Source organism: Botrytis fragariae (genome assembly GCF_013461495.1).
Source record: "Botrytis fragariae strain BVB16 chromosome Unknown tig00000006, whole genome shotgun sequence".
Lineage (NCBI taxonomy): Eukaryota > Fungi > Ascomycota > Leotiomycetes > Helotiales > Sclerotiniaceae > Botrytis > Botrytis fragariae.
This window is the reverse complement of record NW_023500988.1, coordinates 464,663-485,441: the sequence shown is the minus strand read 5'-3', so window position 1 is coordinate 485,441 and position 20,779 is coordinate 464,663. Positions and strand designations below refer to the sequence as shown.

The following is a 20,779-nucleotide window of genomic DNA, read 5'->3' as shown; positions in this document are numbered from 1 at the left end:
TGGGTAATCTACATCTACTATAGCTATACGCCTCCTAATTACCGTCATATCCCAGAGGTAGATCTCCCCTTCATAAATTCGACAAATTCCGCATCTAGTTGAAAGTAGGTTAGTAAATTGCTCACTCAGTATAGATTCTCAATCGCATAGAACTGTTGAAATTCTTACAACTAATTTTATCCTCTGCATCAACAGACTTCATTATAGCGTTGTCAATCTCTGCATCACTGATTGTTTCTCCCAGATTTCCCAAAACCTGTCTCAATTGAGCCGCAGTGATTGACCCCTTTAAAGATTGATCATGTTCCTTCCACGCAGATTTCCACTCCTCTTCTGAATCTTCCTCACTCGAAACAGGAATTGGAGCCGACTCTGCTCTCAAATCATCTTCACTAGGCTTTGGATCATCCGGCTTTTGCCTCGTTCGACCTGTCATCATGGCAATGAACTCTGCATGCATTTAGTGAATGCCCACCTGTTCCTGTAACAGATTGACGGTATCATACCATCAAAGTTTATAGTACCATCACCATCGAGGTCCACTTCTTTTATGATTTGTGCAAGTTCTTCTTCGGTTGGATTTTGTCCAGACTGTTTCATCACACGGCCAAATTCCTCTACGGTAATGTTGCCTGCAAATACTAATCAGTCCTGGAAGCACTGTAGGTCGTCTCACACAACATACCCCCTTTATCTGTGTCCTAATTGGTCATATCAGTATAAAATCTCACAACGCTAGTATCTCTTTGCAGGTAAACACGTACATATGCATCGAATGCTTCTTTGAGAATAGCAACTTCTTCATCTGACAGTGGCTTGGCCTAAATGTACTAAATCAGCAAGAGTAGCAGACACATAATTTCTCCACATACCATAATGGTAGAATATTGGGTATGTTTAGAAAAGCAATAAAAGAGATGAACAGTTCTACGAACGAGAAGCTATTTCGCGGAACTCATTGCATCTTAAAGTGGGATGAGGATATCCACAGACTGCCCCTGCGTCGATCATACCCACGTGATAGTATGATCATCGCCATAGAACGTTTCACCAAGGACAGTCGTTTGATATCGCTGGATTCTAGCATCATTGCCCGATACTGCAACTCATCGCTCGCAATTGATTCAGTCAACGCCTACATAACTCTATGCTACTAATAAGAAATCAGATCATGAAGCGAATGCAATGCCGGTACGTGATGTAAGCAAATAACTAGATGAGACTCTCGCCGACCATACTACGGCTCATCAACTGAACATTTGCCTTTGTTTTCATCTGTTGGAAGATTGAAATCGTCCGGGACGTTCAAATCATAACATACCGCAGAGGTGCAAGTACAACCTATCACGTGGTATACCCCTCCCGCAATATTTCCACTCATCCGCCAATACCCGTCAGAGCAAGAACGACGAGTACAATCCCATTCCCCACCAAGCTAAAGCCTTCTGCAGCAACTCCTACAACTCAACAAATCCTAAGAAACCCCAGTGAGCTCTAGGTTTACAACCCAGACTAGAAAACCAAGTATGTAATCATCAACAACTTCTCTTTTTCCTTCACGATTCAATTCAATCCGGTTCCCAGAATTGATGAGCAACGTAAATGTAATAAGGCACACCACTAATTTCAGGACAAATCAACACATCCCATAGACCGGAATTTGTAATCGCAAAGTTCAACTCAATCAACAAAAAATATGGTATTCATCTAATTTATCAATCTAAACAAACTTGCTGTCCTTGCTTACATACAAGTCAACATACTCATCCACTGCCATTGCCTCAAGTCTCTTGGAATCATTGCCCAAGTCGACCAACTCCTTGACCTTAGCTTCACTGTAATGTGGTCCCAAGTGTCTCTTGTATTTGGCCAAAATTTCTGGTTTGGCTTCTTCTCTTCTCAATCTGTGACCTAATGGAGCATCAACAACAACCTCTTCCAAAACTTGTCCGTCGTTCAATGTGACGGTCAAAGCATTTGGAATGGTTCGCATGTTCTCGTTGTGATAATCCTTGGTGAATTGTGGATCTTCGACACAGGCAATCTTCTGTCTGAGCGATTCAACCAAAGGAGAAGTAGCAGCCTCTCCGCCATCGGTATAATCTGTTGCTTCAAGACGCCCAAAAACGAGCATGACTGCAGTCATGTATTGGATGCAATGATCACGATCGGCAAAGTTGTCCATAGGCTTGAATTGTTTGTCGATGATGCGAACGCAAGCTTCGTGTGTTCGACAGGTAATCTCCTTGATATCAGCGGCAGACTTTCCTTGGTCCACCAATTGTTGACGGATACGTTTTGCGGCTTCGATGGCGGTTTGAGAGTGGAACTCGGCTGAAAAAGATTAGATAACATACTACAATAGAATCTGTGGATAATATACCTGGATAAGATACCTTGAACAACACGTTCTCCATAACATAGCTGCCATATGGACGCTGGAATTCAAACTTGTTACCCTTGAAGAGAACATCGTAGAAACCCCAGACTGGAGCAGACAAAACTGTAGGAACACCAGGCTCGCCCTTCATAACCTTCAAGACCAAGTTTACGGCACGTTGGCAAGCATCACCAGCAGCCCATGACTTTCTTGACATAGTGTTTGGAGAGTGTCTGTATGTTCTTAAACTCTGTCCATCAACCCAAGCTTGTGAAACTGCATCTGCAGTTTGCTTCTCGCTCAATCCCAACAATTTGGAAACTACAGCGGCACTAGCAACCTTGACAAGTACAACATGGTCCAAACCGACCTTGTTGTAAGAGTTCAAGAGTGCCAAACAACCTTGAATCTCATGTGCCTTAATCATGGCTTCTAAAACCTCTTTAATGGTTATGACTTTACCATTGCCGAGATTTCCACCAGCTCTGTTTGTTCGAGAAATCCAATCTGCCACTGCGAGAATTGCTCCCAAATTGTCGGAAGGATGACCCCATTCTGCAGCCAACCAGCAATCATTGTAATCGAGCCATCTAATCATAGCACCAATATTGAATGCACCATTTACAGGATCGAGCTGAAATGGTGTACCTGGGACCTTTGTGCCATTAGGAACAATAGTCCCTTCAACGATTGGACCCAACAATTTTGTACATTCTTTGAATCGTAAACCTTCGAGACCGCAGCCTAGAGTGTCGAGGAAAACAAATCGAGCTGTGTCGAACTATCAAAATCAATTAGCGGGGTAATCAATATTGTTGTGCTTTGATAAAACTCACAGCAAGATCAGATTCAATTGGGGTGTTATGGACATAGCTGGCGATATCCTTAATCTCAGGATCGTATTCTCGAGCTTGGGGTGGTGGCGGGGCCCCAGATTGCAAAGGAGACATGGTGGAGAATTGTTTGAGCGATGGTGTTGTTCTTGTTGAAGCTCCGAAGTTTGCACGACTTCGCAGAGAGAGTGGGATTCTAAAGTTTCGTGATTGGGCTGGTAGTCGAAGAGTTCTGGATGCAGTACGGACACTACGATTAATTGTCGACATTGTTTTGTCTCTTTGCTTTTCTATCAATGAGGACAAATAAACTTTTCACATCAAGAGATCAAAAGGCACAAGAGTTTAGTTTGGAAATAATGAGATTGTTGGATTGTTCTTTACCCGTACTGTACCTAGGCATTACCGCATTCCACAGGTCTTTGACCATACCACCTTCCCCACGGATCTACAAAATCCTTCTCACTTGCCTCGGTTAAGAGCGGTTTATCTCACGGTATCGGATGTAGAAACCACTCGATATATTATTGATTTGGTAAATACCAAGAACGATTGGAAAATCAATATATGTATGTATGCATGTATGTAATATATGTTGTCCTATAATCTCCTACAGTCTGTAGGTCACTGATTCAGTTCTCAATTGTCATTAACCCCTTTCGCTACCGACGCTATCAATTACCTGGGAAAGCAATCTCAATGTTTTCACCAACGAAACCACACGAGACTCAAAATAAAGTACCATCCCTCCCTTCAAGAAAAGACTCGTATTTCCCTCGCTGTTTTTTATCTCACTTGTAGAATCCGCTAAGTGCTCTCCTTGGTAACCTTTCAGCTTGATCCTTCTTTTTAGCATGCAACGTTTGCCCATCAGGTTCTAGGTACGAATCTCCCCATCGGACTGCAGAATCGAGAAGTCAGCATCTATTTTCTTTATTGGAAAAAACGATCCCACAACTTCTTTGCAGAAGTCAAAGGATAAAGCATCCTCTTGGAAATTTCACAAATATCACAGAAAAACACGATAAAGCGGTGATTGGGCGATGAGTTTGGGGGAAACATACCAAATAATTGTTCTCCAAAGTTTATATCCCTCAACGCTCTAACAGTGATGCGTAATTTCCCTGCCCAGACTTCCGAGCGGAATTCAACATTTGATGTTTTACTCGTGCCTTTATTAACCACCCTAGTCCATCCACCTTTATGGCCAGTAATCAATGTTGCGATCGGTTCTGTATTGGTGTCAATGGTCTTCTCCACTACGACATCGGGGTCAATCTCTAGAACTTTTCCAGACTTGTCGACGGCGGGAGGTGCATGAAAGTCTACAGAGAATGTAGAAGGACACTTGAAATCAACCTCGGCACCAAGTGGGATGAATTCTCCAAGGACTTCCGAAATGATATGGCCTCTTGGTACGTGTTGTAAAATCCTGACTCCGCGGTCAACAGAGGTAGCCATTTTGGAATTGGATTCGGAATGATATTCCTTGATCTCTACCAAGATTCGATTGCAAACATCGATCGTCCTGCAGCGACAGATTGGCTCCCCTTCGGGTGCTTTTGCTGGCTCTGCTTCTTCTGGATTTTCTGGCTCTTCTGCTTCTTGTGGTTCTTCCTGTACTTCTTCTACTACTTCCCGCGGCCCCGTTCGGAGACCACAAGCAACACACAACGGATAGTTCTTGCCCCATTCCTGACATGGATGCTGAATATCCGCAGGCGGATATTCCCAGCTTGGTGGCCATGTTGATGGGGGAGCATATTGTTTGAAAATTTCTCTGTTGAATATGTTGGCCTTCAGATTTTGAAAGCGGAGCGGAACCACACGGGTTTTCGCAGGTCCCAAACTTTCTACATTTTCTTTTGGATTCTTGAATGGAAGCTTGAAGACACCCTGATGTACAGATTCGGATTCGCCAGGAAGGGGTGTGAATAAGCAAGGATAAACAGTTCCATCCCCTCCAAGGCACACTTCAAACGGATCTCTGATCGAAGGATCCAGCTGAAGATTCAAATTCGCTGGCCACACATCGCCCCCAAAAATCTTCGAGCCGCTGCGACTAAAAACCTTCATATATGGAATATGTCGTGCGATAGCAAACCCTCTAATGCTAAAATGTTCCAACTTGAGCTTCAATTGGAACTCGTCCCATCTAGTAGTATGTGAGTACCCCTTTTGATCGGGCCCGGGGAAAGTTCCATCAGGCAATTCTCCATAAGTCAATGCGGTGCGGAAATTCTGTGAAAGCATGAGAACGCAAGCACTGTCAGTGCCTATGCCTTTCACATGCTCTTCTGGGTTTTGAGCTAACAATAAAAATCGTATGTATACCCCCGAAAGATCGTCAAAGAGCCCTTCATAAGGATCGTACGTATCGGAATTGATCAACGTAGGGTGCAAAAAATGATATTGAAGATCCGCATAAATCTTTTCAAACAATTTCGTTGTATGAATTCTATACCTCTCTCGCTCGATATTCGTCACCACCGATTGCGATGCTGGAACTTTCTTCCCCCGATTTTCCAAAAATTTCTGTCTTCTCTTTGCGGCTTGGACCACAGCGTCATCTTCATGTTTTCTCTTCCATCCACGATTTTCTTCCACAACCTTCTCTTGATGTTTCTCTGCCAACTTCCTCTTACGACTTGCAAATCTCCCCTTCAATTTCCGAATTCCTTCCTCATGCTCGAGTTTCTTCTGCTCATTGTAAGCGGCTCTCGCAGCGGGATCCATCGATCTAAAATTTTCCAGCTCCATTTCTTTCTCCCTTTCTCTCATCTTCTCTTTAGCTAATCTTTCAACTGGGTTAAGCTCCCTGGACCGTCTTCTAGGAGGTCGAGATAAAGATCTAGAACGAGACCGAGAACGAGACCGAGACTGAGAGTCAGAGGAATGACGTGAATCGCGATCAAGTGGTCGCGGACGGGGCCGTCGCCCCCTCGGCTTCGCCCATGGTGCCCAACCAAACCAATTAGCCATTACGAGATGATTGCGTCGTGGAGTTTCCTGGTACCTAGTAGATGATGGGAGAATATTTCAATAGATGTATCGATATTATAAACCAAGCTATTGCTATCACGATCAACGTATCTTCCACCGTCTGTCTATTCATGAAACCATATAATAAATCTAAATTCTTTGTGCTTGATCCAACACAACTTATACAGTGAAAGAAAATCCCCGCATGCGGTTACAATCACTTTTGAGAACAAATAATGAAAGAATAAGATTTTATTATCTTGACTCTCTCTTTGAGTGGTTGGAAATGAGGAATTTAAGCCGTGAACGGTCTACTCAGATGACAAGGAGTCAAAGTAGCATTGACCCCTGACACTAGGCTCGCAGATTTGATGGCAGTTGGCAGGATCTACTAGCATGTAGGATTACGACCATAATACTGTGAACTTTCTCAGTGATATTCAAAAAAACATCAATAGTCTTGTAAATTCCAAATCCCCAAATTACTTTCCACACCCTATCACGTGATGTCACTCTACCCTTCGAGATTTACACATCGAGATGATCATCGCAGATTTTACCATCAGGAACATTCTCCAATAATTCAACGCCTTGATTGAGTGAGCCATATGATTCGGGATACGTAGCATGCCAGATGAATTCCATCAAAGGCTTCTCGAATACAATAGATGATATACAAACACACTCGCGGCCAAATCCTTTAGACCATTAGACCGTATCTCTAACTCGCGATGATTAGAGTGAATCATTGGCGGAATCTGGATCGTGATCAGACCGTTTAATGCATGAGGATAAAGCCATGTCTCAGGCTATTCTGCTGGTCGTGGATGGACGTGGGAGTTGAACGGGTTGTACATGTTTGGTTATGAGGTTTGCATGAGATATCGAGTACTGCTAGCGTGAGCGAAGTAGCTCTTACGATTGTTCGACCATCTGCCAGGGGAAAGAATGATTTTGACTGAAGCTCGGTTGGTATGTTTCCTGGTTGCGGTAGATGCCCAACAGCTACTGTGAATGTACCTTCGATTTATGTATAAAATTCATGATACCTGATATTGCGGCTGAGGGCAAATACACACAAATACCCATTAAACAGCTCTAAAGTCGAAGAATAAAACACCAATCATTATCAATGCAACTCTGGAGTTAAACTGGTAATGCAACAGAATACATGTAAATCACGACAGTCTCGCAACCGACTAAACCTTCTACCAATCGATTCCTTTTCCGAAAATTGACTGCCCATTTTAACCATGCGAGGAATAGCTCATCGTAGATCGAGATTAAGTATGACTTCATCTGCTGTTAGGTTCAACGTAGATATTTTCAATAGTCTGAAGAGGGGTCCGTATGGAATCTGCACTGTTCCTGTTCGCCCCAACGTTGTGAATAAAATAGTTTCTGACAATTGAGATGAGCCTTCGATTAGAAACACGATGGAAATGGAAAAAACGATGTGCAAAGACTTGGAGCTTATGGATACAATACAATTGTGTGGCGGGGATGTTCGTTATACTGCAATTGTTTCTTTACGTTGATTGACAGAAGATAAGCCCATAAAGATTGATGAAGGGGCAATCATCAGCGATTTATTCTTGCAAAGAGAAGGACGAAATTCCTTTCAAATAAAACAAAGAAAGCACTTGCAATCACAGAGGCTATTGTCAAATAGTAAAAATAGTTTTGCACTGGTGTGTTAGAACTTGTCCATGGAAATTAATCGAAGCTGTAAGATAATGTTGTATTTTCCATCATCGCCCACCAGGGTGAAATACTTTCCGTACCTACTGTGTATGCCAACACGAGAACCCTAATTGCCATATACCCCATGAAATACTCCAACCCCTTGCGAAACGCCCTGATCTTTGAAATACGCTCCAATACGCTTGGCCGCAATACACATGTTGAAATTTATTCCTCTTCACTTTCGTCACTTTCTTGCTCCATCAGCGCCTTTTCCATTTCCGCCTCCAGATCTGCCTCAAGATCCAGATCCATTTCTTCTTGACCCACGACTCCAGGGCTATTGACTGGACTAGGTAGTTTCAAATGATCAACATCCTGGTTTTGTTCATAGATTCCATCGTGATCTGCATCTGCATCTTCATCTTCATCACTGATTTCTTCGCTTGGCTCTCTCTGAAAAATTGGTGCCCTATACTCATATTGTTGATGCGAGCTTTGCCCATCCGGAAATTCAACCGTGAAACCATCATCCGAATCTTCTTCTGGTTCGGGCGTTGGTTCGCGCGGTGGTGGTTTCGGCTTCTGTGCCTTCTCTGCCTTCGCACGAGGAGCAGGTTTTGCTTTCGTTGCTGCTGGAGCCTTTGATTTTGGAGCTTTCTTTTGTGGTACTTTAGGTTGAGGCTCCTCAATGATAGCTTTCATCGGTGGCTCCAGCTGTTCATATTGTGATTGTAATTGGGCGGCGTCATCGGTCCATGGTGCGCTCGTCAAGTTCATATCGAATGTAGAATCAATGCGATCCAAAACTAAGACCTTCCTAACGGGATCGAATGTAAGTATAAATTGGCCGTCTCCGGAGGTTCGAGCTCCAGTATATGTATAATCATCATTATTATCTGACAGGGAGAGGTCGTAATTCGCAGAATGGGGATTGGAAGAGGGTTTCAGCTGTGCTGAGTTTGCGGAGGCTCCGATAGAGGGATCAGGTTTGTGATTATCTAACAATTGTCAGTCGATGATTTCATTACATTGAGACGACCCAACTTGCATCTTATGCCTGTATATGTATTGTTGGTAGATTTTCCAAGCAAGGCATCGCTGAGAACGACGGGGTATTTTCCCGGCTTGTCCCAATCTATTGCTGTAGTCATGGTCGCCTTTCGATGTAAAAGGTGTTCCTCTTTGAGAAAGTACCTAGGTATCTAGTAGTATAGAATAACAGTAGAACAAGTCGAGGGGTAAATCGATTCTACAAAAGAATGTTTGAAGAGAAATAGGAAACGGAAAATTGATTTGGTATGAATAATATTAAGATTACATCAATAGATTGAGTGCGTATTGGGTGAGTATAAGCAACAAGGTGATAAATGATAAAAATGTACCGGTATGGGTAAGTTATTCAATGATGGAAAAGAGGGTAAGAGATTGGGATGAGATGGGGTGTGGATGGGGATGGGGATGGGGATGTTGATCCTATGAGCTAACAGGATTAGGTAAACTTAGGACGGTACTCAAGTAGGTATGTACTAGGAACACACCGTACAAAGTATACAACAGAAATGAGTGAATGTTTGACTGTTGATAACTTCCTCTACTCACCTGGGTATTATAGGGTAGGTCCAGAGTTGATTCAGGAAGATAATGGCCATGTGGTACTAAATTTAGACACTAGAGGATCTCTTGATAGGCTTTGTCTTTAAGGTACATCCCTTGGTATTTTCTGGGTAACTCATAGCCTATAGAGAGTACTTGTTCTTTGTATATCACTGGGCAATGAATCAAAGTGATTGATTATACGGAGTTTTACACCATACAGGATACACCATACATCATAGATTCCATTGTTGAGTAAGACAAAGAAAGGCATCTAGTAGTTATCAATAGAAAATTGTCCTATGTAACAACATAATAGGGACGGCAGAGAGTGCTTACTAGTGTCGCCTACCTAGGGGTATCGTAGGTAATTAGTAGATACTACCTACTAATGAATCCTTATCTAAATCCTTATCAATCCGGTAGATCGGTAGGCAGGGCGACACGTGACCATCAGCTAGATTTTTAATATTCATCATCACAATCCATCTTGCGATCATCTTGAGTGATCTGTTACAATGCTCAAGCTCCCGGCAAGGTGGCACGTATAGGCACGCAATTTCCTTATCTATCACTAGTTATTATGCAAGTGGCAAATTTGACAATAATGCACACACAATTTATTCATCCGAGAACGTCTGGAGCATGCTACCCAGGTAGGTACCCAGGATAACGCTCTCCCGAAGTCGGCAATTGAATATAGCCTCATGTGCGTGTATACCATGCATATTAAAGTTATGCAAGACGTGTGCGGGGTGGGAAGGGGACTTGAAGTTTCCTTAATTACAAGGCGACATTAGATATGAATGTGGTCTGCTCTTCCTCAAATTCTCATGCAGTTTGTATTATAGACTTCCTTCCTATCATACCCCCGATAGTCTTTTTCTTAGATCCCAAGTCTTGATCTCGTTTCTTCCAATTCTCAGCATGGCGCCAGATATTTCTCAGTTGACAACGCAAAGCGACCCTTCGTTGAATATTCCTGCCGATGGTTATCAAATACCTGATATTACCTTTCGTGATCCTCAAAATCGACGCCTCAAGGTCCTCACAATTGGCGCAGGAGTTTCAGGGATCATGATGGCATATCATATCCAGAAACAATGCCAGAAGTAAGGGCACCCAATGTAACGTACAGAGATCAATACTAAGTTGTGCAGTGTTGAGCATGTCATTTACGAAAAGAATCCTGACATCGGAGGAACTTGGTACGAAAATAGATACCCGGGCGCCGCTTGCGATGTTCCTTCACACGCATATGCATTTCCTTTTGCTCTCAACCCTGATTGGCCAAACTATGCTAGTGGTTCTAAAGATATCTGGAATTATCTGGACAAGGTCTGCGAAGTTTTCGATCTTAAGAAATACATGACCTTCAATACTGAGATAGTCGGATGTTTTTGGGACGAGGAGACTGGAAAATGGACTGTCAAGATGAAGCAGACGTCAGAATCGGGCGAGAAGCAATTCGAGGAGACGTGTGACTTGCTGCTACATGCAACAGGCATATTGAATAATTTCAAATGGCCAGATATTAAGGGTATCGAGAAGTTCAAAGGAAAAGTTATTCGTGTGTTGATAGTTACCTTTTGTTCATGAGATAAACACTGACCAGAGATAGATACGGCACGATGGCCGGATGACTATCAAGAAGAACAGTGGAAGAATGAGTCCGTGGCAATCATTGGCTCTGGAGCTTCTTCGATACAGACATTGCCTACGATGCAACCCCATGTTAAGCACATCGATGTTTACGTACGTACTCCGGTCTGGTTCATCTCCGTCGCCGGAAATGACGGAAGAAGCAAAGAATATACCCCGGCGGAGCGTGAAAAGTTCAGGAACGACTTGCCTGCGCTTATGGAGCATACAAAGTACTTGGAAAATAGGATAAATGGTCTTTGGGGTTTATTCTTCAAGGATAGTGCGGCTCAGAAGGATGCTCAAAGATTGTTTGGGGCACGAATGGGCGACATTATCAAAGACAAGAGACTGCTTCAAGGCTTGACTCCTAGCTTCTCTCTCGGTTGTCGCAGAATTACTCCTGGTGAGTGCTCTCTATAATTAATGGGTCAGGCTAATGATGTAGGCGATCCTTATATGACGGCAATTCAAGAGCCAAACGTAGATGTTCATTTTTCTGCAGTTGAGGAGATTACAGAAGACTCTGTTATTGACAGCAAAGGTCAGAAATGTAAAGTGGATACAATAATCTGTGCCACAGGCTTCGATGTTTCATATCGCCCTCGCTTCCCAATAATAGGTCAAAATGGAGTTGATCTTCGAGAGAAATGGAAGACAATCCCAGAATCATATCTTGGTAAGTAAAATTAATTATATTCGCTTGTGCAAGAGAGGTATTGGCTGACAAATCTCAGGTCTCGCGGTACCAGATATACCCAATTTCATTACTTTCATTGGACCAACATGGCCCATTTCAAATGGATCCGTTTTGGGGCCTCTTGGCGAGGTAGCTAACTATGCTATCAAATTCATCAAAAAGATGCAGAAAGAATTCATCAAGTCTATCGCTCCAAAGCAAGATATGACGGATCTTTTCAATGCACATACGCAAGAGTTCATGAAGAAAACTGTTTGGAGCTCAGGCTCAGGTTGTCGTTCTTGGTATAAAAGTAAAGCCTCATGTTCATCGCTTGTCTATCAGTTACTAATTCCGAAAAGATAATGAGACAGGACGCGTGAATGCGGTTTGGCCTGGTAGCTCCCTGCACTATATGGAGGTAATCGAGGACCCAAGATACGAAGATTACAACATAACATACCAAAACAAACATAATCCGTAAGTGGCCTTGACATTACAACCCGTCATAAGCGAGCTATTCAAGTACTTACCTAGATAAAGATGGGCATACCTTGGCTTCGGCTTTACAATTTCCAATCGTACAAAAGGTGCTGATATATCACCATATCTCAATGAAGAAGTCATCGATCCGGAGTGGTTGGAAGTTATGAAATCTGGAGTCCTTGCAGTAGATCGCGATGCAAAATAGTCAACAATCTCCGGAAAATGATATAACATTAGCAGATTCTGTTTTTTTATTTCACCATTCCACCTCATTTCGACATAGATACACTTAGCGACTTCAATGTTTCAACGACAGGTGAACAACTTTCAAAGTTAAAGCTTGCTCTGTAGATTGTCGTGAGATGGTAAGAGGTGGTATTTGAGGTAGGTGCTAGCCGTTGAATAAGTCTTTCTAACTCATTTATGTTGAAAATTCATCAATCCTTGATCGATCAAACATATGTATTCAATGATGACAAGTCATTTTTCTAGCATGTGTCCTGGCAACTGATTATCATTATACCTGTAGAATCACCTTCACGTACACCTCACTTCGTATGTACATCAATACGAACTTCAAAGCTCAAACACAGAAATCTTCTCATTGTAACGATGACCTGTTGATACTGATTATTGTTTATTGCCTAGACTTCTCAGGTCGGCTCTCCCAAAATCTTGATTTCAAAAATTAAAAATCGCAGCTTATTCTCGTGCGCTTATCTCTGTTATTGTGGGAAGATAAAGTGATGTGGGATGAAGGATGATGATCCCCTCCCCATGCGTTTGTGGCACCGCATCTCGGCAAAGCTTGTCTCCACATACACTGTGGCCACTACCAGATGTACAGGGCGAAAGAGCAACGGTCTACGTGAATTGCGGAGTGTGCAAAATCTCACACGCCCCACTTTAGCTTCAGAGCTTTATTTAATAGGTCATGGAATCCTCCCCTGATGTGATTAGAAACCGTCAGAACAATGAATTGTGACTTCCATCAAGACACAGTATCCAAGTATGGAATCCATTGATTCTACCTCCGATTTGGGAGAATTCTTTATTCTTGATGATATCGTAACTGTAAGGGCGGCCGATGTACATCAAGTCCCCCTTCTTGCCTACCCTCGGCCTGGCAAGGGTGTGGCTGATTTCGAACTTTTCACTGGCCAAAATCTGGACAGATTTGTTGATCAAGCTGCCAAAGAATATATACGGCGTGGTTGTGCACCGGTGAGTCTCTCTGGTTATTGGGCTGAGGATTTGTGTTAACGAGATTAGGATCAAGGCCAAGTAATTGCCCTTGCAGGTCCATCCGATCTCGATTATGTGGTATCATTATTTGCGTTGAGTAGATTAGGATATACTGTTCTGCTCCTTTCACCAAGACTCGCAGCACTCGCCATCACAAATCTTCTCAAGATGACAAATTGTGATACTATAATCTATCCGAATCTATCTATGCTCGTTTCAAACTTATCGCAAGCCAAGAACGATTTCCTTCCAAGAGAACTGAGAATGATTTCTATGGCGACGCGTGAAATATACGACAGGCCTGGAGTACTAGAGGAGCCTCGTTTTATCAGAAAGTTTGACAAGCATGAGGAAAGGAAGAAGGTAGCGATAATATGTCACTCTTCAGGCTCAACGGGTCTCCCGAAACCAATCTATCAGCCTCACAATCGCTTCATTGCTACTGTTTCTAACAGAGAAGGAACTTGTGAATTCACAACATTCCCTCTATATCATAGCTGGGGTAACAAACACATCACCAATACGATGTGGATACGGAAAACTATGTATTTGCACAGTGCTACAGTGCCAATGACAGCAGATGGAATGGTTGAAGTCTTGCAAAAGATTAAGCCTTCTGTTTTGCATGCTGTGCCATATGCTTTGAAACTGCTTGGAGAAAGTCGGAAAGGAGTTGAAGAGATGGCGAGTTGTTCTGAGGTTCTTTACTCGGGAAGTCAATGTCCGGATAGTCTCGGTGATTATCTCACAAGCAAGTGAGCATGATCGCTTTTCATTGTTTTTATACTGTGGAATATCTCGTCCAATGAGGAAACTATATGTTGGGGATTCCAGTGATGTTTGGATTCTGCCATGACAAGGAGAGAATTACTGACTTGTCAATTTATCAGAGGTGTGATTTTGAACACATTATTTGGCGCGTAAGTATTTCCTGAACGATCGGTTTTAATAGTTTGTAGATTGCTGAACATAAATCCAGGACAGAGTTTGGCTCTTTTGGTTCAAGCAGAGGACGTGCGCCAGGTGATCACAGTTGGAACTATCTTCGAATTCTGCCCTCAGTACAACCACACGTATACATGAAGCCAATTGGCAACAATTCGTACGAAAGTGTCTTTTTATCATCTTTGTCACAGCTAGTAACAACGAACTCGGATGATCCACCAGGATCTTATCATTCTAAGGATATCTTCACACCTCATCCTACTATCCCCAATGCTTGGAAATATCTGGGCAGAATTGATGATCGGATTACATTAATCAATGGAGAAAAAGTTCTCCCGACACCGATAGAAGGACGCATTCGACATGAATTACTTGTTAGAGAAGCAGTGGTCTTTGGGATCGATAAAGCTTTACCAGGTCTTCTAGTTATACGCTCAGAAGCCGCGCGAGTAATTTCGGATGAGGAATTTATTCATGGCATTTGGCCTGCAATTGAAGAGGCAAATGCAAACGCAGAAAGTTTCTCTCAAATAAGCAGAGAAATGATACTCGCTCTCCCGGCTGGAACAGAGTATCCGGTGACCGACAAAGGATCTATCATTCGCGCTCAGATGTATCGCCAATTTGCCGAACAGATAGAAGAAGTCTATCAACGATTCGAAGAAGCCGAGATGGGAACTCTAGAACTCGAAGGATCGGAATTGGAACAATATATTTTGAGGATATTTGTTGAGGATTTAGGCATCCAGCTTTCAGGTCTCGCAGATGACTTCTTCACTGCGGGTATGGATAGTCTTAAAGCTATTCAAGCGAGAGGCTTGCTTCTGAAAAAACTTTCCATGGGTGGTAATGTTCGAAATCTTAGTCAAAATGTCGTGTTTGAGAGTTCCAATATTGCTGGGTTGGCGAAGAAAATATGTGCGATTCGAAAGGGGGAAGAGGTGACAGATACTGAAGACGTGTTTGAAGCTATGAGGAAAGCAATTGAAAAATACTCGAACTTCAAATCACATACTCCAGGTGCGAGTAGTTCTGAGAAGACATTTGTGGTAAGTCTCCTGATATCCTAGCCGAATACCGATTTTGATAGAATATGCAGGTTCTTACAGGAGCCACGGGCTCTCTGGGCGCTCATATTCTCGCACAACTCTTGCTTAATGATGAGGTACATAAGGTATATTGTCTAGTGCGAGGTGAACATCCACATGCGAGGATACAAGAATCTTTGACTAAAAGAGGCCTTGATGGAATTTCCTCCGATCCAAGAATCATAGGATTAACAAGCAATCTCAGTGGTTCTACTCTCGGTCTCGAGAATTCAACACTCCAGGAAATCAAAAACAAAACCACCCACATAATCCACGCAGCCTGGGCCGTAAACTTCAACGTCGGCTTCTCAGCCTTCGACAACGATCTCGCCGGCCTCCACAATCTCATCCAACTATCCCTCTCCATCTCCTCTCCATCCCCCGCACGATTTTTCTTCTGCTCTTCCATCTCCGTAGCATTGGGTACCAATCCCCCTGCCAGCATCCCGGAAGCCCTCGTCGAAATTTCTCAATGCTCACCCAGCGGTTACGCGCGCTCCAAATGGGTCGCTGAACAAATTACCTCTATAGCATCTTCCCAATATGCAGCTCACGCACACATATTACGTATTGGACAGATAGCCGGAGATACAAAATTGGGTATTTGGAATGACACGGAAGCTGTACCGCTCATTATTAGATCTGCACTCACGCTTGGGAAACTCCCAATGTTGGATCTTGTACGTACTGTCCCATTACCTTACACACACACATACACACACACACACATATCCCACCGTCCATCCCCTAGAAAATCCCCAAAACTCAATACTAACCAACCCGCAGCAATGCACCTGGCTCCCCCTCAACACCCTCACCTCCACAATCCTCGACCTAACCTTCCTCTCCTCCCCCCACAACCCATCTACAACCTCCTCTCCCCCCACCCATTCCCCTGGACACAAACTCTCCTCCCCCTCCTCCAATCCCACAATCTCCCATTCGTCCCCTGTCCCGTAGAAGAATGGATCGAAACTCTCAAACAGAGCGCGAAGAGTATGAGTACGAGTATGAGCACAGTAAGAGAAAATCCAACGGTGAAGTTGGTGGGGTATTTCGAGGGGGTTTATGGACGGGGATATATACAGACACGAGGGAAAGGGAATATAGAATTTGAGATTGGGAACGCGGAGAGGGATAGTGGGAGTTTGAGGAATGCGCCGGATTTGGTGGAAGGAGGGTATGTGGGGATGGTTTTGGAGAGGTGGATGGAGGGGTGGGTGGGGAAGGGGAAGGGGATGGAGGCGTTGTAGATACTGTGATTTATGATCTATGTGGGGGAAAGGAGGAAAGAAAAAGAAAAAAAAAAACATTAACCAGTCATTCATTACTCACAGATAAACCTCATGCTTTTTGAGAGTGGGTGGAATCATAGTGAGACCGAAATATTACGAAGGATCCACCTGACATTATGTATCATACATTACATCATATCCCATCGCTCTCTTCCCATCAGCATAATATCAAGTGACAAAGATACTCGCCTCCCAGAGTAAATACAAACAAATTTCCCCCTTCACAACGCATATCGTTTACTCATTTGTGTAACAATTTGATGATGAATGAATTAATATATCTAACACGGAACCTTAACAAGTAACGCGTAACCAAGCGCCCTCGCTATAAACACCACAAACACCACAACGACTAAAACCAGAACCTTCTAACCCAAACCTGTAGCGCTTTCCCTTTACACAAGCTCAGCAAATAACAAACGCTTTAGCTTCACAGCTTCTTTACCACGAGAACGTCATAAGCGCAGGATTCAAAGCAATGGGTAAAAGTAAATGACTTCCCGTAACCGTAGCCATAGGTAAAATCGCCACGAAATCCTGGATACGCCAATCGTACGGAATGAAAGGTGCAGTGGCCAGGATAACAATACAGGATATGCCTAGGAGAGAAAATATCATGGAGTATTTGAAATTTTTCAAGACCTTTGGGATTTCGATAAAGAAGTTACTGAATTCTGCTTCTTTCGATGTGGAACCCCACGTCATATCGATTTCGAACATGTGCGAGAGGAGGGCTTGGGAAACGTGGAGAGAGAGACCACCAAGAAAGATGGCCAACATTAATGTCCATTTGAAGTTTTCATAGAGGGAGAAGCCGAGACTGCGTTCACCGGCTCGGTAGCGCATTCCTGCTAGTGCGATGTTTCCAAGACCGTTGAATACGATGACGATGGAGAACCAAACTTTCCAGGAATCGATATAGTATTTGTCAAGGTATCCGTTGAACCATCCAATAGCAAAATAGTTGGCCGTGGTTAAGATCCATGCAGCTCCAATAGCATAATAGGTACCGATGTATGAGATAATCGTGATCTTCGAGGTGAATCGGATATTGGAGAACAAGAAGCTTCGGAAGAGAGGAGTAAATGGTCCTTTGTAGAACCACATACGTAATGGGTGGAAGAGAAGTTCGTTACAACCATATGCATACTTTTCCCATCTAGCAAGTTCATCGTAAACGGTCAATGACACACCCTCCTTAAATCCTTCACCAGCCCATGCAGCCAATCGAATAATGTACCCATTGACTTGAAGGCGAAGAGACATATCGAAGTCTTCAGATACATGAGACTCCGACCAGAACTTTTCATATCCATCCTCATCTACATACGAAACCTGCTGAATAGCTGCCCAGCGCAAGATAGCATTGTGACCAACGAAAGGAGCGACATCTCCGTTTGAAACAGTATATCGGATAGCAGTATAAATCAAGTTCGTGAAGAAAGTGATACCATTTTCGAAATAAGTATTGACGACCTGCATAACACCAGAAGAGAATTGCATAATGCCAACTTCAGGAGATAATTCCATTTCAGTGCAAGCATCCAATAAACAATCCACGGGGACACGAGTATCAGAATCGACTAAAACGTGTTAGATGAATCTCTTTGTTAAGATTAATGGAAACTTACTCAACAGGATGTAGTCTCCAATGCGAATGTTTCCATCAGCCCACGCTCGGCCATTGTCCTCCAAAGCTTCTGTCAAGCATCTTCCATATGCTTGTGCTTCATCTGCTTGAGTCCAATCCAAAGGTCTTTGAATCAAGGCTAACTTCTCCTCAACCATACAAGAGATATGAAGTCCGAAGTTCATGTTGGAAGCCTAGGAATACTGTTAGCATAAGTCTTAGAGTTGAAGTGAATTCACTGCAGCAAATAATGACATCAATGACGTGATTGTGGCTTACTTTCTTGACTGTTTAAGAATTAGCGAAGAGACTTTAGATATTTTCAAACGGAGACTTACATTTTCCTTTTCTGGTGAAATTGTCTCCATGCCTTGGTCGAGCAACCCATCCAATGCTATGATCAGCATAAAAATCAATTCTTGCCTGTCGTTCCTTCGCACCGAGAATTTGAAGACCATCATCGTTGATGAACATGTTGGCTGAACCACCTTGTAATTCATACGTAGAAATGGCTGACTTGATGGATTTTACAGTGGGTGCAATAACGGAGTCTAGTCCTTCTTTATAGACAGGGCATTGAATAGTGATGTGCGGGAGAGTCCCTTTGAGAATACGTGGTGGTGCTTCAGCGGAGTAAAACTTGGAGTTGGCTTTCATTTGTCGTACAGGTCCGAAGAGCTGAGCCAAACATCCAACGATAGCTTGAGCGAAGAAAAGAGTGAAAAACACCTGAATGGGGGTTAGGATTAGGAGTGCAAAACGAGTGTAATGTTTATCGACGCTGGTCTCGATGGATACTTGACGGATGCCAAGACCCAGGGTTGTGATGATCAGAATGAGGGTAAGAGTGACCAAAATTGTGTTTTGCAAGTGCAGTGCACGCGTTTGTGGTAGAGGTCGACCATTTTCTTCATCCATTTCCACGGTGGTAGCATCTGGAACTTTCTTCTCTTCCTTAATTTCTTCCTCGAGCTTCCAAACCAATTCCATTAATTCTCCTTGAATTTGCTTTGCTCGTTCGATTAAATTTAGTGCATCATCATCCCACACAACTAGCAAAGCCTCAGATGCAACAAATGCAGCAAATTGGTGTTTCCTCGCGCGAGGTAAATCCTCCATTCCTGGTACAATCTGTATTCTAAGACCATTCAAAAGCGGGACATCGATAGCCTCTGGCGAGCATTCTAGAAAAGTCTTGATAACTCGAGAATTTACTGTCATTGCGCACTGTGAAGATTAGCGATTTGCGAGTTTAAACAAAGTTTCAAAGTTTCTTACTTGAACATTAAGACTTGCACATGCGGCAGCAAAAGAAGAATTTCCTAATTGTGGTGGACAAGCCAGATATGTACCTCTTGTCTTCCTAAGTACAACACCCTCATATTCGCCACTATCATCACTGACCCAGAGGTTTGCGCATTGTTGTTGGTGGATATAGTTGACCATGACCTCATATTTTATACCCCCGATTAAATTTGAGCCAGCGTTTGATCGATTCGAGGTGGATGTTCTTGTCGATGATTGCGAAGCAGGGTGGTCACTCATCGGTTGAAGCAGCGAAGCATTATTGCCTGTTTGTGGAATCCCATTAGGAGCTTGCTTCTCATAAATGGTAGAAGACTCCGCTCCAGTCGCCGGCTCAGGCTTCTTTGGTTTGAAATAGTTTCCTAAACCCATCTTGGTGATGTTCTTAGTAGTCAAATGGAGATGTTAAGAATTCTTGTCGGTGATTGTCGCAATTGAGCCTGGAAGGAAGATTATACAATGAATTGTTAATTTCTACCTTGACGACGTTACAAAAACGTGGAAAGGTGTTACTTTGTGACACGAGTGACTATTTATCTTATCAGAAGAAATACTCCCACAAGAATCCTGCATCTGACTAGGAATAAATCAGAATGTGAATACATACAGAGAGTGTGTCAAGAGTTTTCGGGAACCTGAAAACCGCCTTGTAAACTTTTAAATGCTCTCGTGCAGTTACACGGGTATAACGAAGGTCAGATAATAAAAGAATGAGTGATGAAGGACTGAGACACCGGTTCACGGTAGATTGATTGTTGAGACGATGGATATTAAAAGGATGGAAAGGAAGATCTTAAATCTTGGCAACTATTGAATATAGTCATAAACTTTTTGAATGGAAGATCTGGGCTTGCTCGAACTTGTCTGGTATGGTTCTTAGTATACATCTAGTCTCTGAGAACGTCTCATCTATCCTTGAGTATCAGCTCTAAATGATGCTAAATCATGAATATCAATAGATCTTGTGAAAGGAATTGTCAAAAACTCTATA

The 20,779-nt window shown here is 43.0% G+C and overlaps 5 protein-coding genes across 5 annotated transcripts; 2 read left to right on the top strand and 3 right to left on the bottom strand.

Moving 5' to 3' along the window:
* Nucleotides 1–44: 44 nt before the first annotated feature.
* Nucleotides 45–6,195, bottom strand: Bfra_001322 (putative 2-methylcitrate dehydratase protein; the record flags this gene model as incomplete). Its single annotated transcript, XM_037331756.1, has 11 exons — nt 45–94; nt 169–450; nt 507–632; nt 686–701; nt 765–821; nt 873–927; nt 1,752–2,334; nt 2,384–3,161; nt 3,217–3,463; nt 4,009–4,114; nt 4,278–6,195. The coding sequence occupies 11 exons, from the start codon at nt 6,193–6,195 to the stop codon at nt 45–47; spliced, it is 4,218 nt and encodes a 1,405-aa protein (XP_037195910.1).
* A 1,911-nt stretch (nt 6,196–8,106) lies between these two features.
* Bfra_001321 (putative ell-associated factor protein) lies at nt 8,107–9,032 on the bottom strand (the record flags this gene model as incomplete). The annotated part of the gene is made up of 2 exons (XM_037331755.1): nt 8,107–8,879; nt 8,930–9,032. 2 exons carry the CDS (start codon nt 9,030–9,032, stop codon nt 8,107–8,109), a joined length of 876 nt encoding a protein of 291 aa, XP_037195909.1.
* Nucleotides 9,033–10,401: 1,369 nt separating this feature from the next.
* Nucleotides 10,402–12,485, top strand: Bfra_001320 (putative flavin-binding monooxygenase protein; the record flags this gene model as incomplete). The annotated part of the gene is made up of 7 exons (XM_037331754.1): nt 10,402–10,586; nt 10,635–11,044; nt 11,096–11,521; nt 11,564–11,794; nt 11,853–12,107; nt 12,157–12,274; nt 12,338–12,485. The coding sequence occupies 7 exons, from the start codon at nt 10,402–10,404 to the stop codon at nt 12,483–12,485; spliced, it is 1,773 nt and encodes a 590-aa protein (XP_037195908.1).
* Nucleotides 12,486–13,291: 806 nt separating this feature from the next.
* Nucleotides 13,292–16,811, top strand: Bfra_001319 (putative nrps-like enzyme protein; the record flags this gene model as incomplete). Its single annotated transcript, XM_037331753.1, has 5 exons — nt 13,292–13,504; nt 13,553–14,280; nt 14,416–14,445; nt 14,505–15,519; nt 15,570–16,811. 5 exons carry the CDS (start codon nt 13,292–13,294, stop codon nt 16,809–16,811), a joined length of 3,228 nt encoding a protein of 1,075 aa, XP_037195907.1.
* Nucleotides 16,812–17,294: 483 nt separating this feature from the next.
* Bfra_001318 (putative glycosyltransferase family 2 protein) lies at nt 17,295–20,160 on the bottom strand (the record flags this gene model as incomplete). Its single annotated transcript, XM_037331752.1, is given in 5 exon segments — nt 17,295–18,436; nt 18,485–18,677; nt 18,688–18,770; nt 18,822–19,710; nt 19,762–20,160. 5 exon segments carry the CDS (start codon nt 20,158–20,160, stop codon nt 17,295–17,297), a joined length of 2,706 nt encoding a protein of 901 aa, XP_037195906.1.
* Between the last annotated feature and the right edge of the window lie 619 nt (nt 20,161–20,779).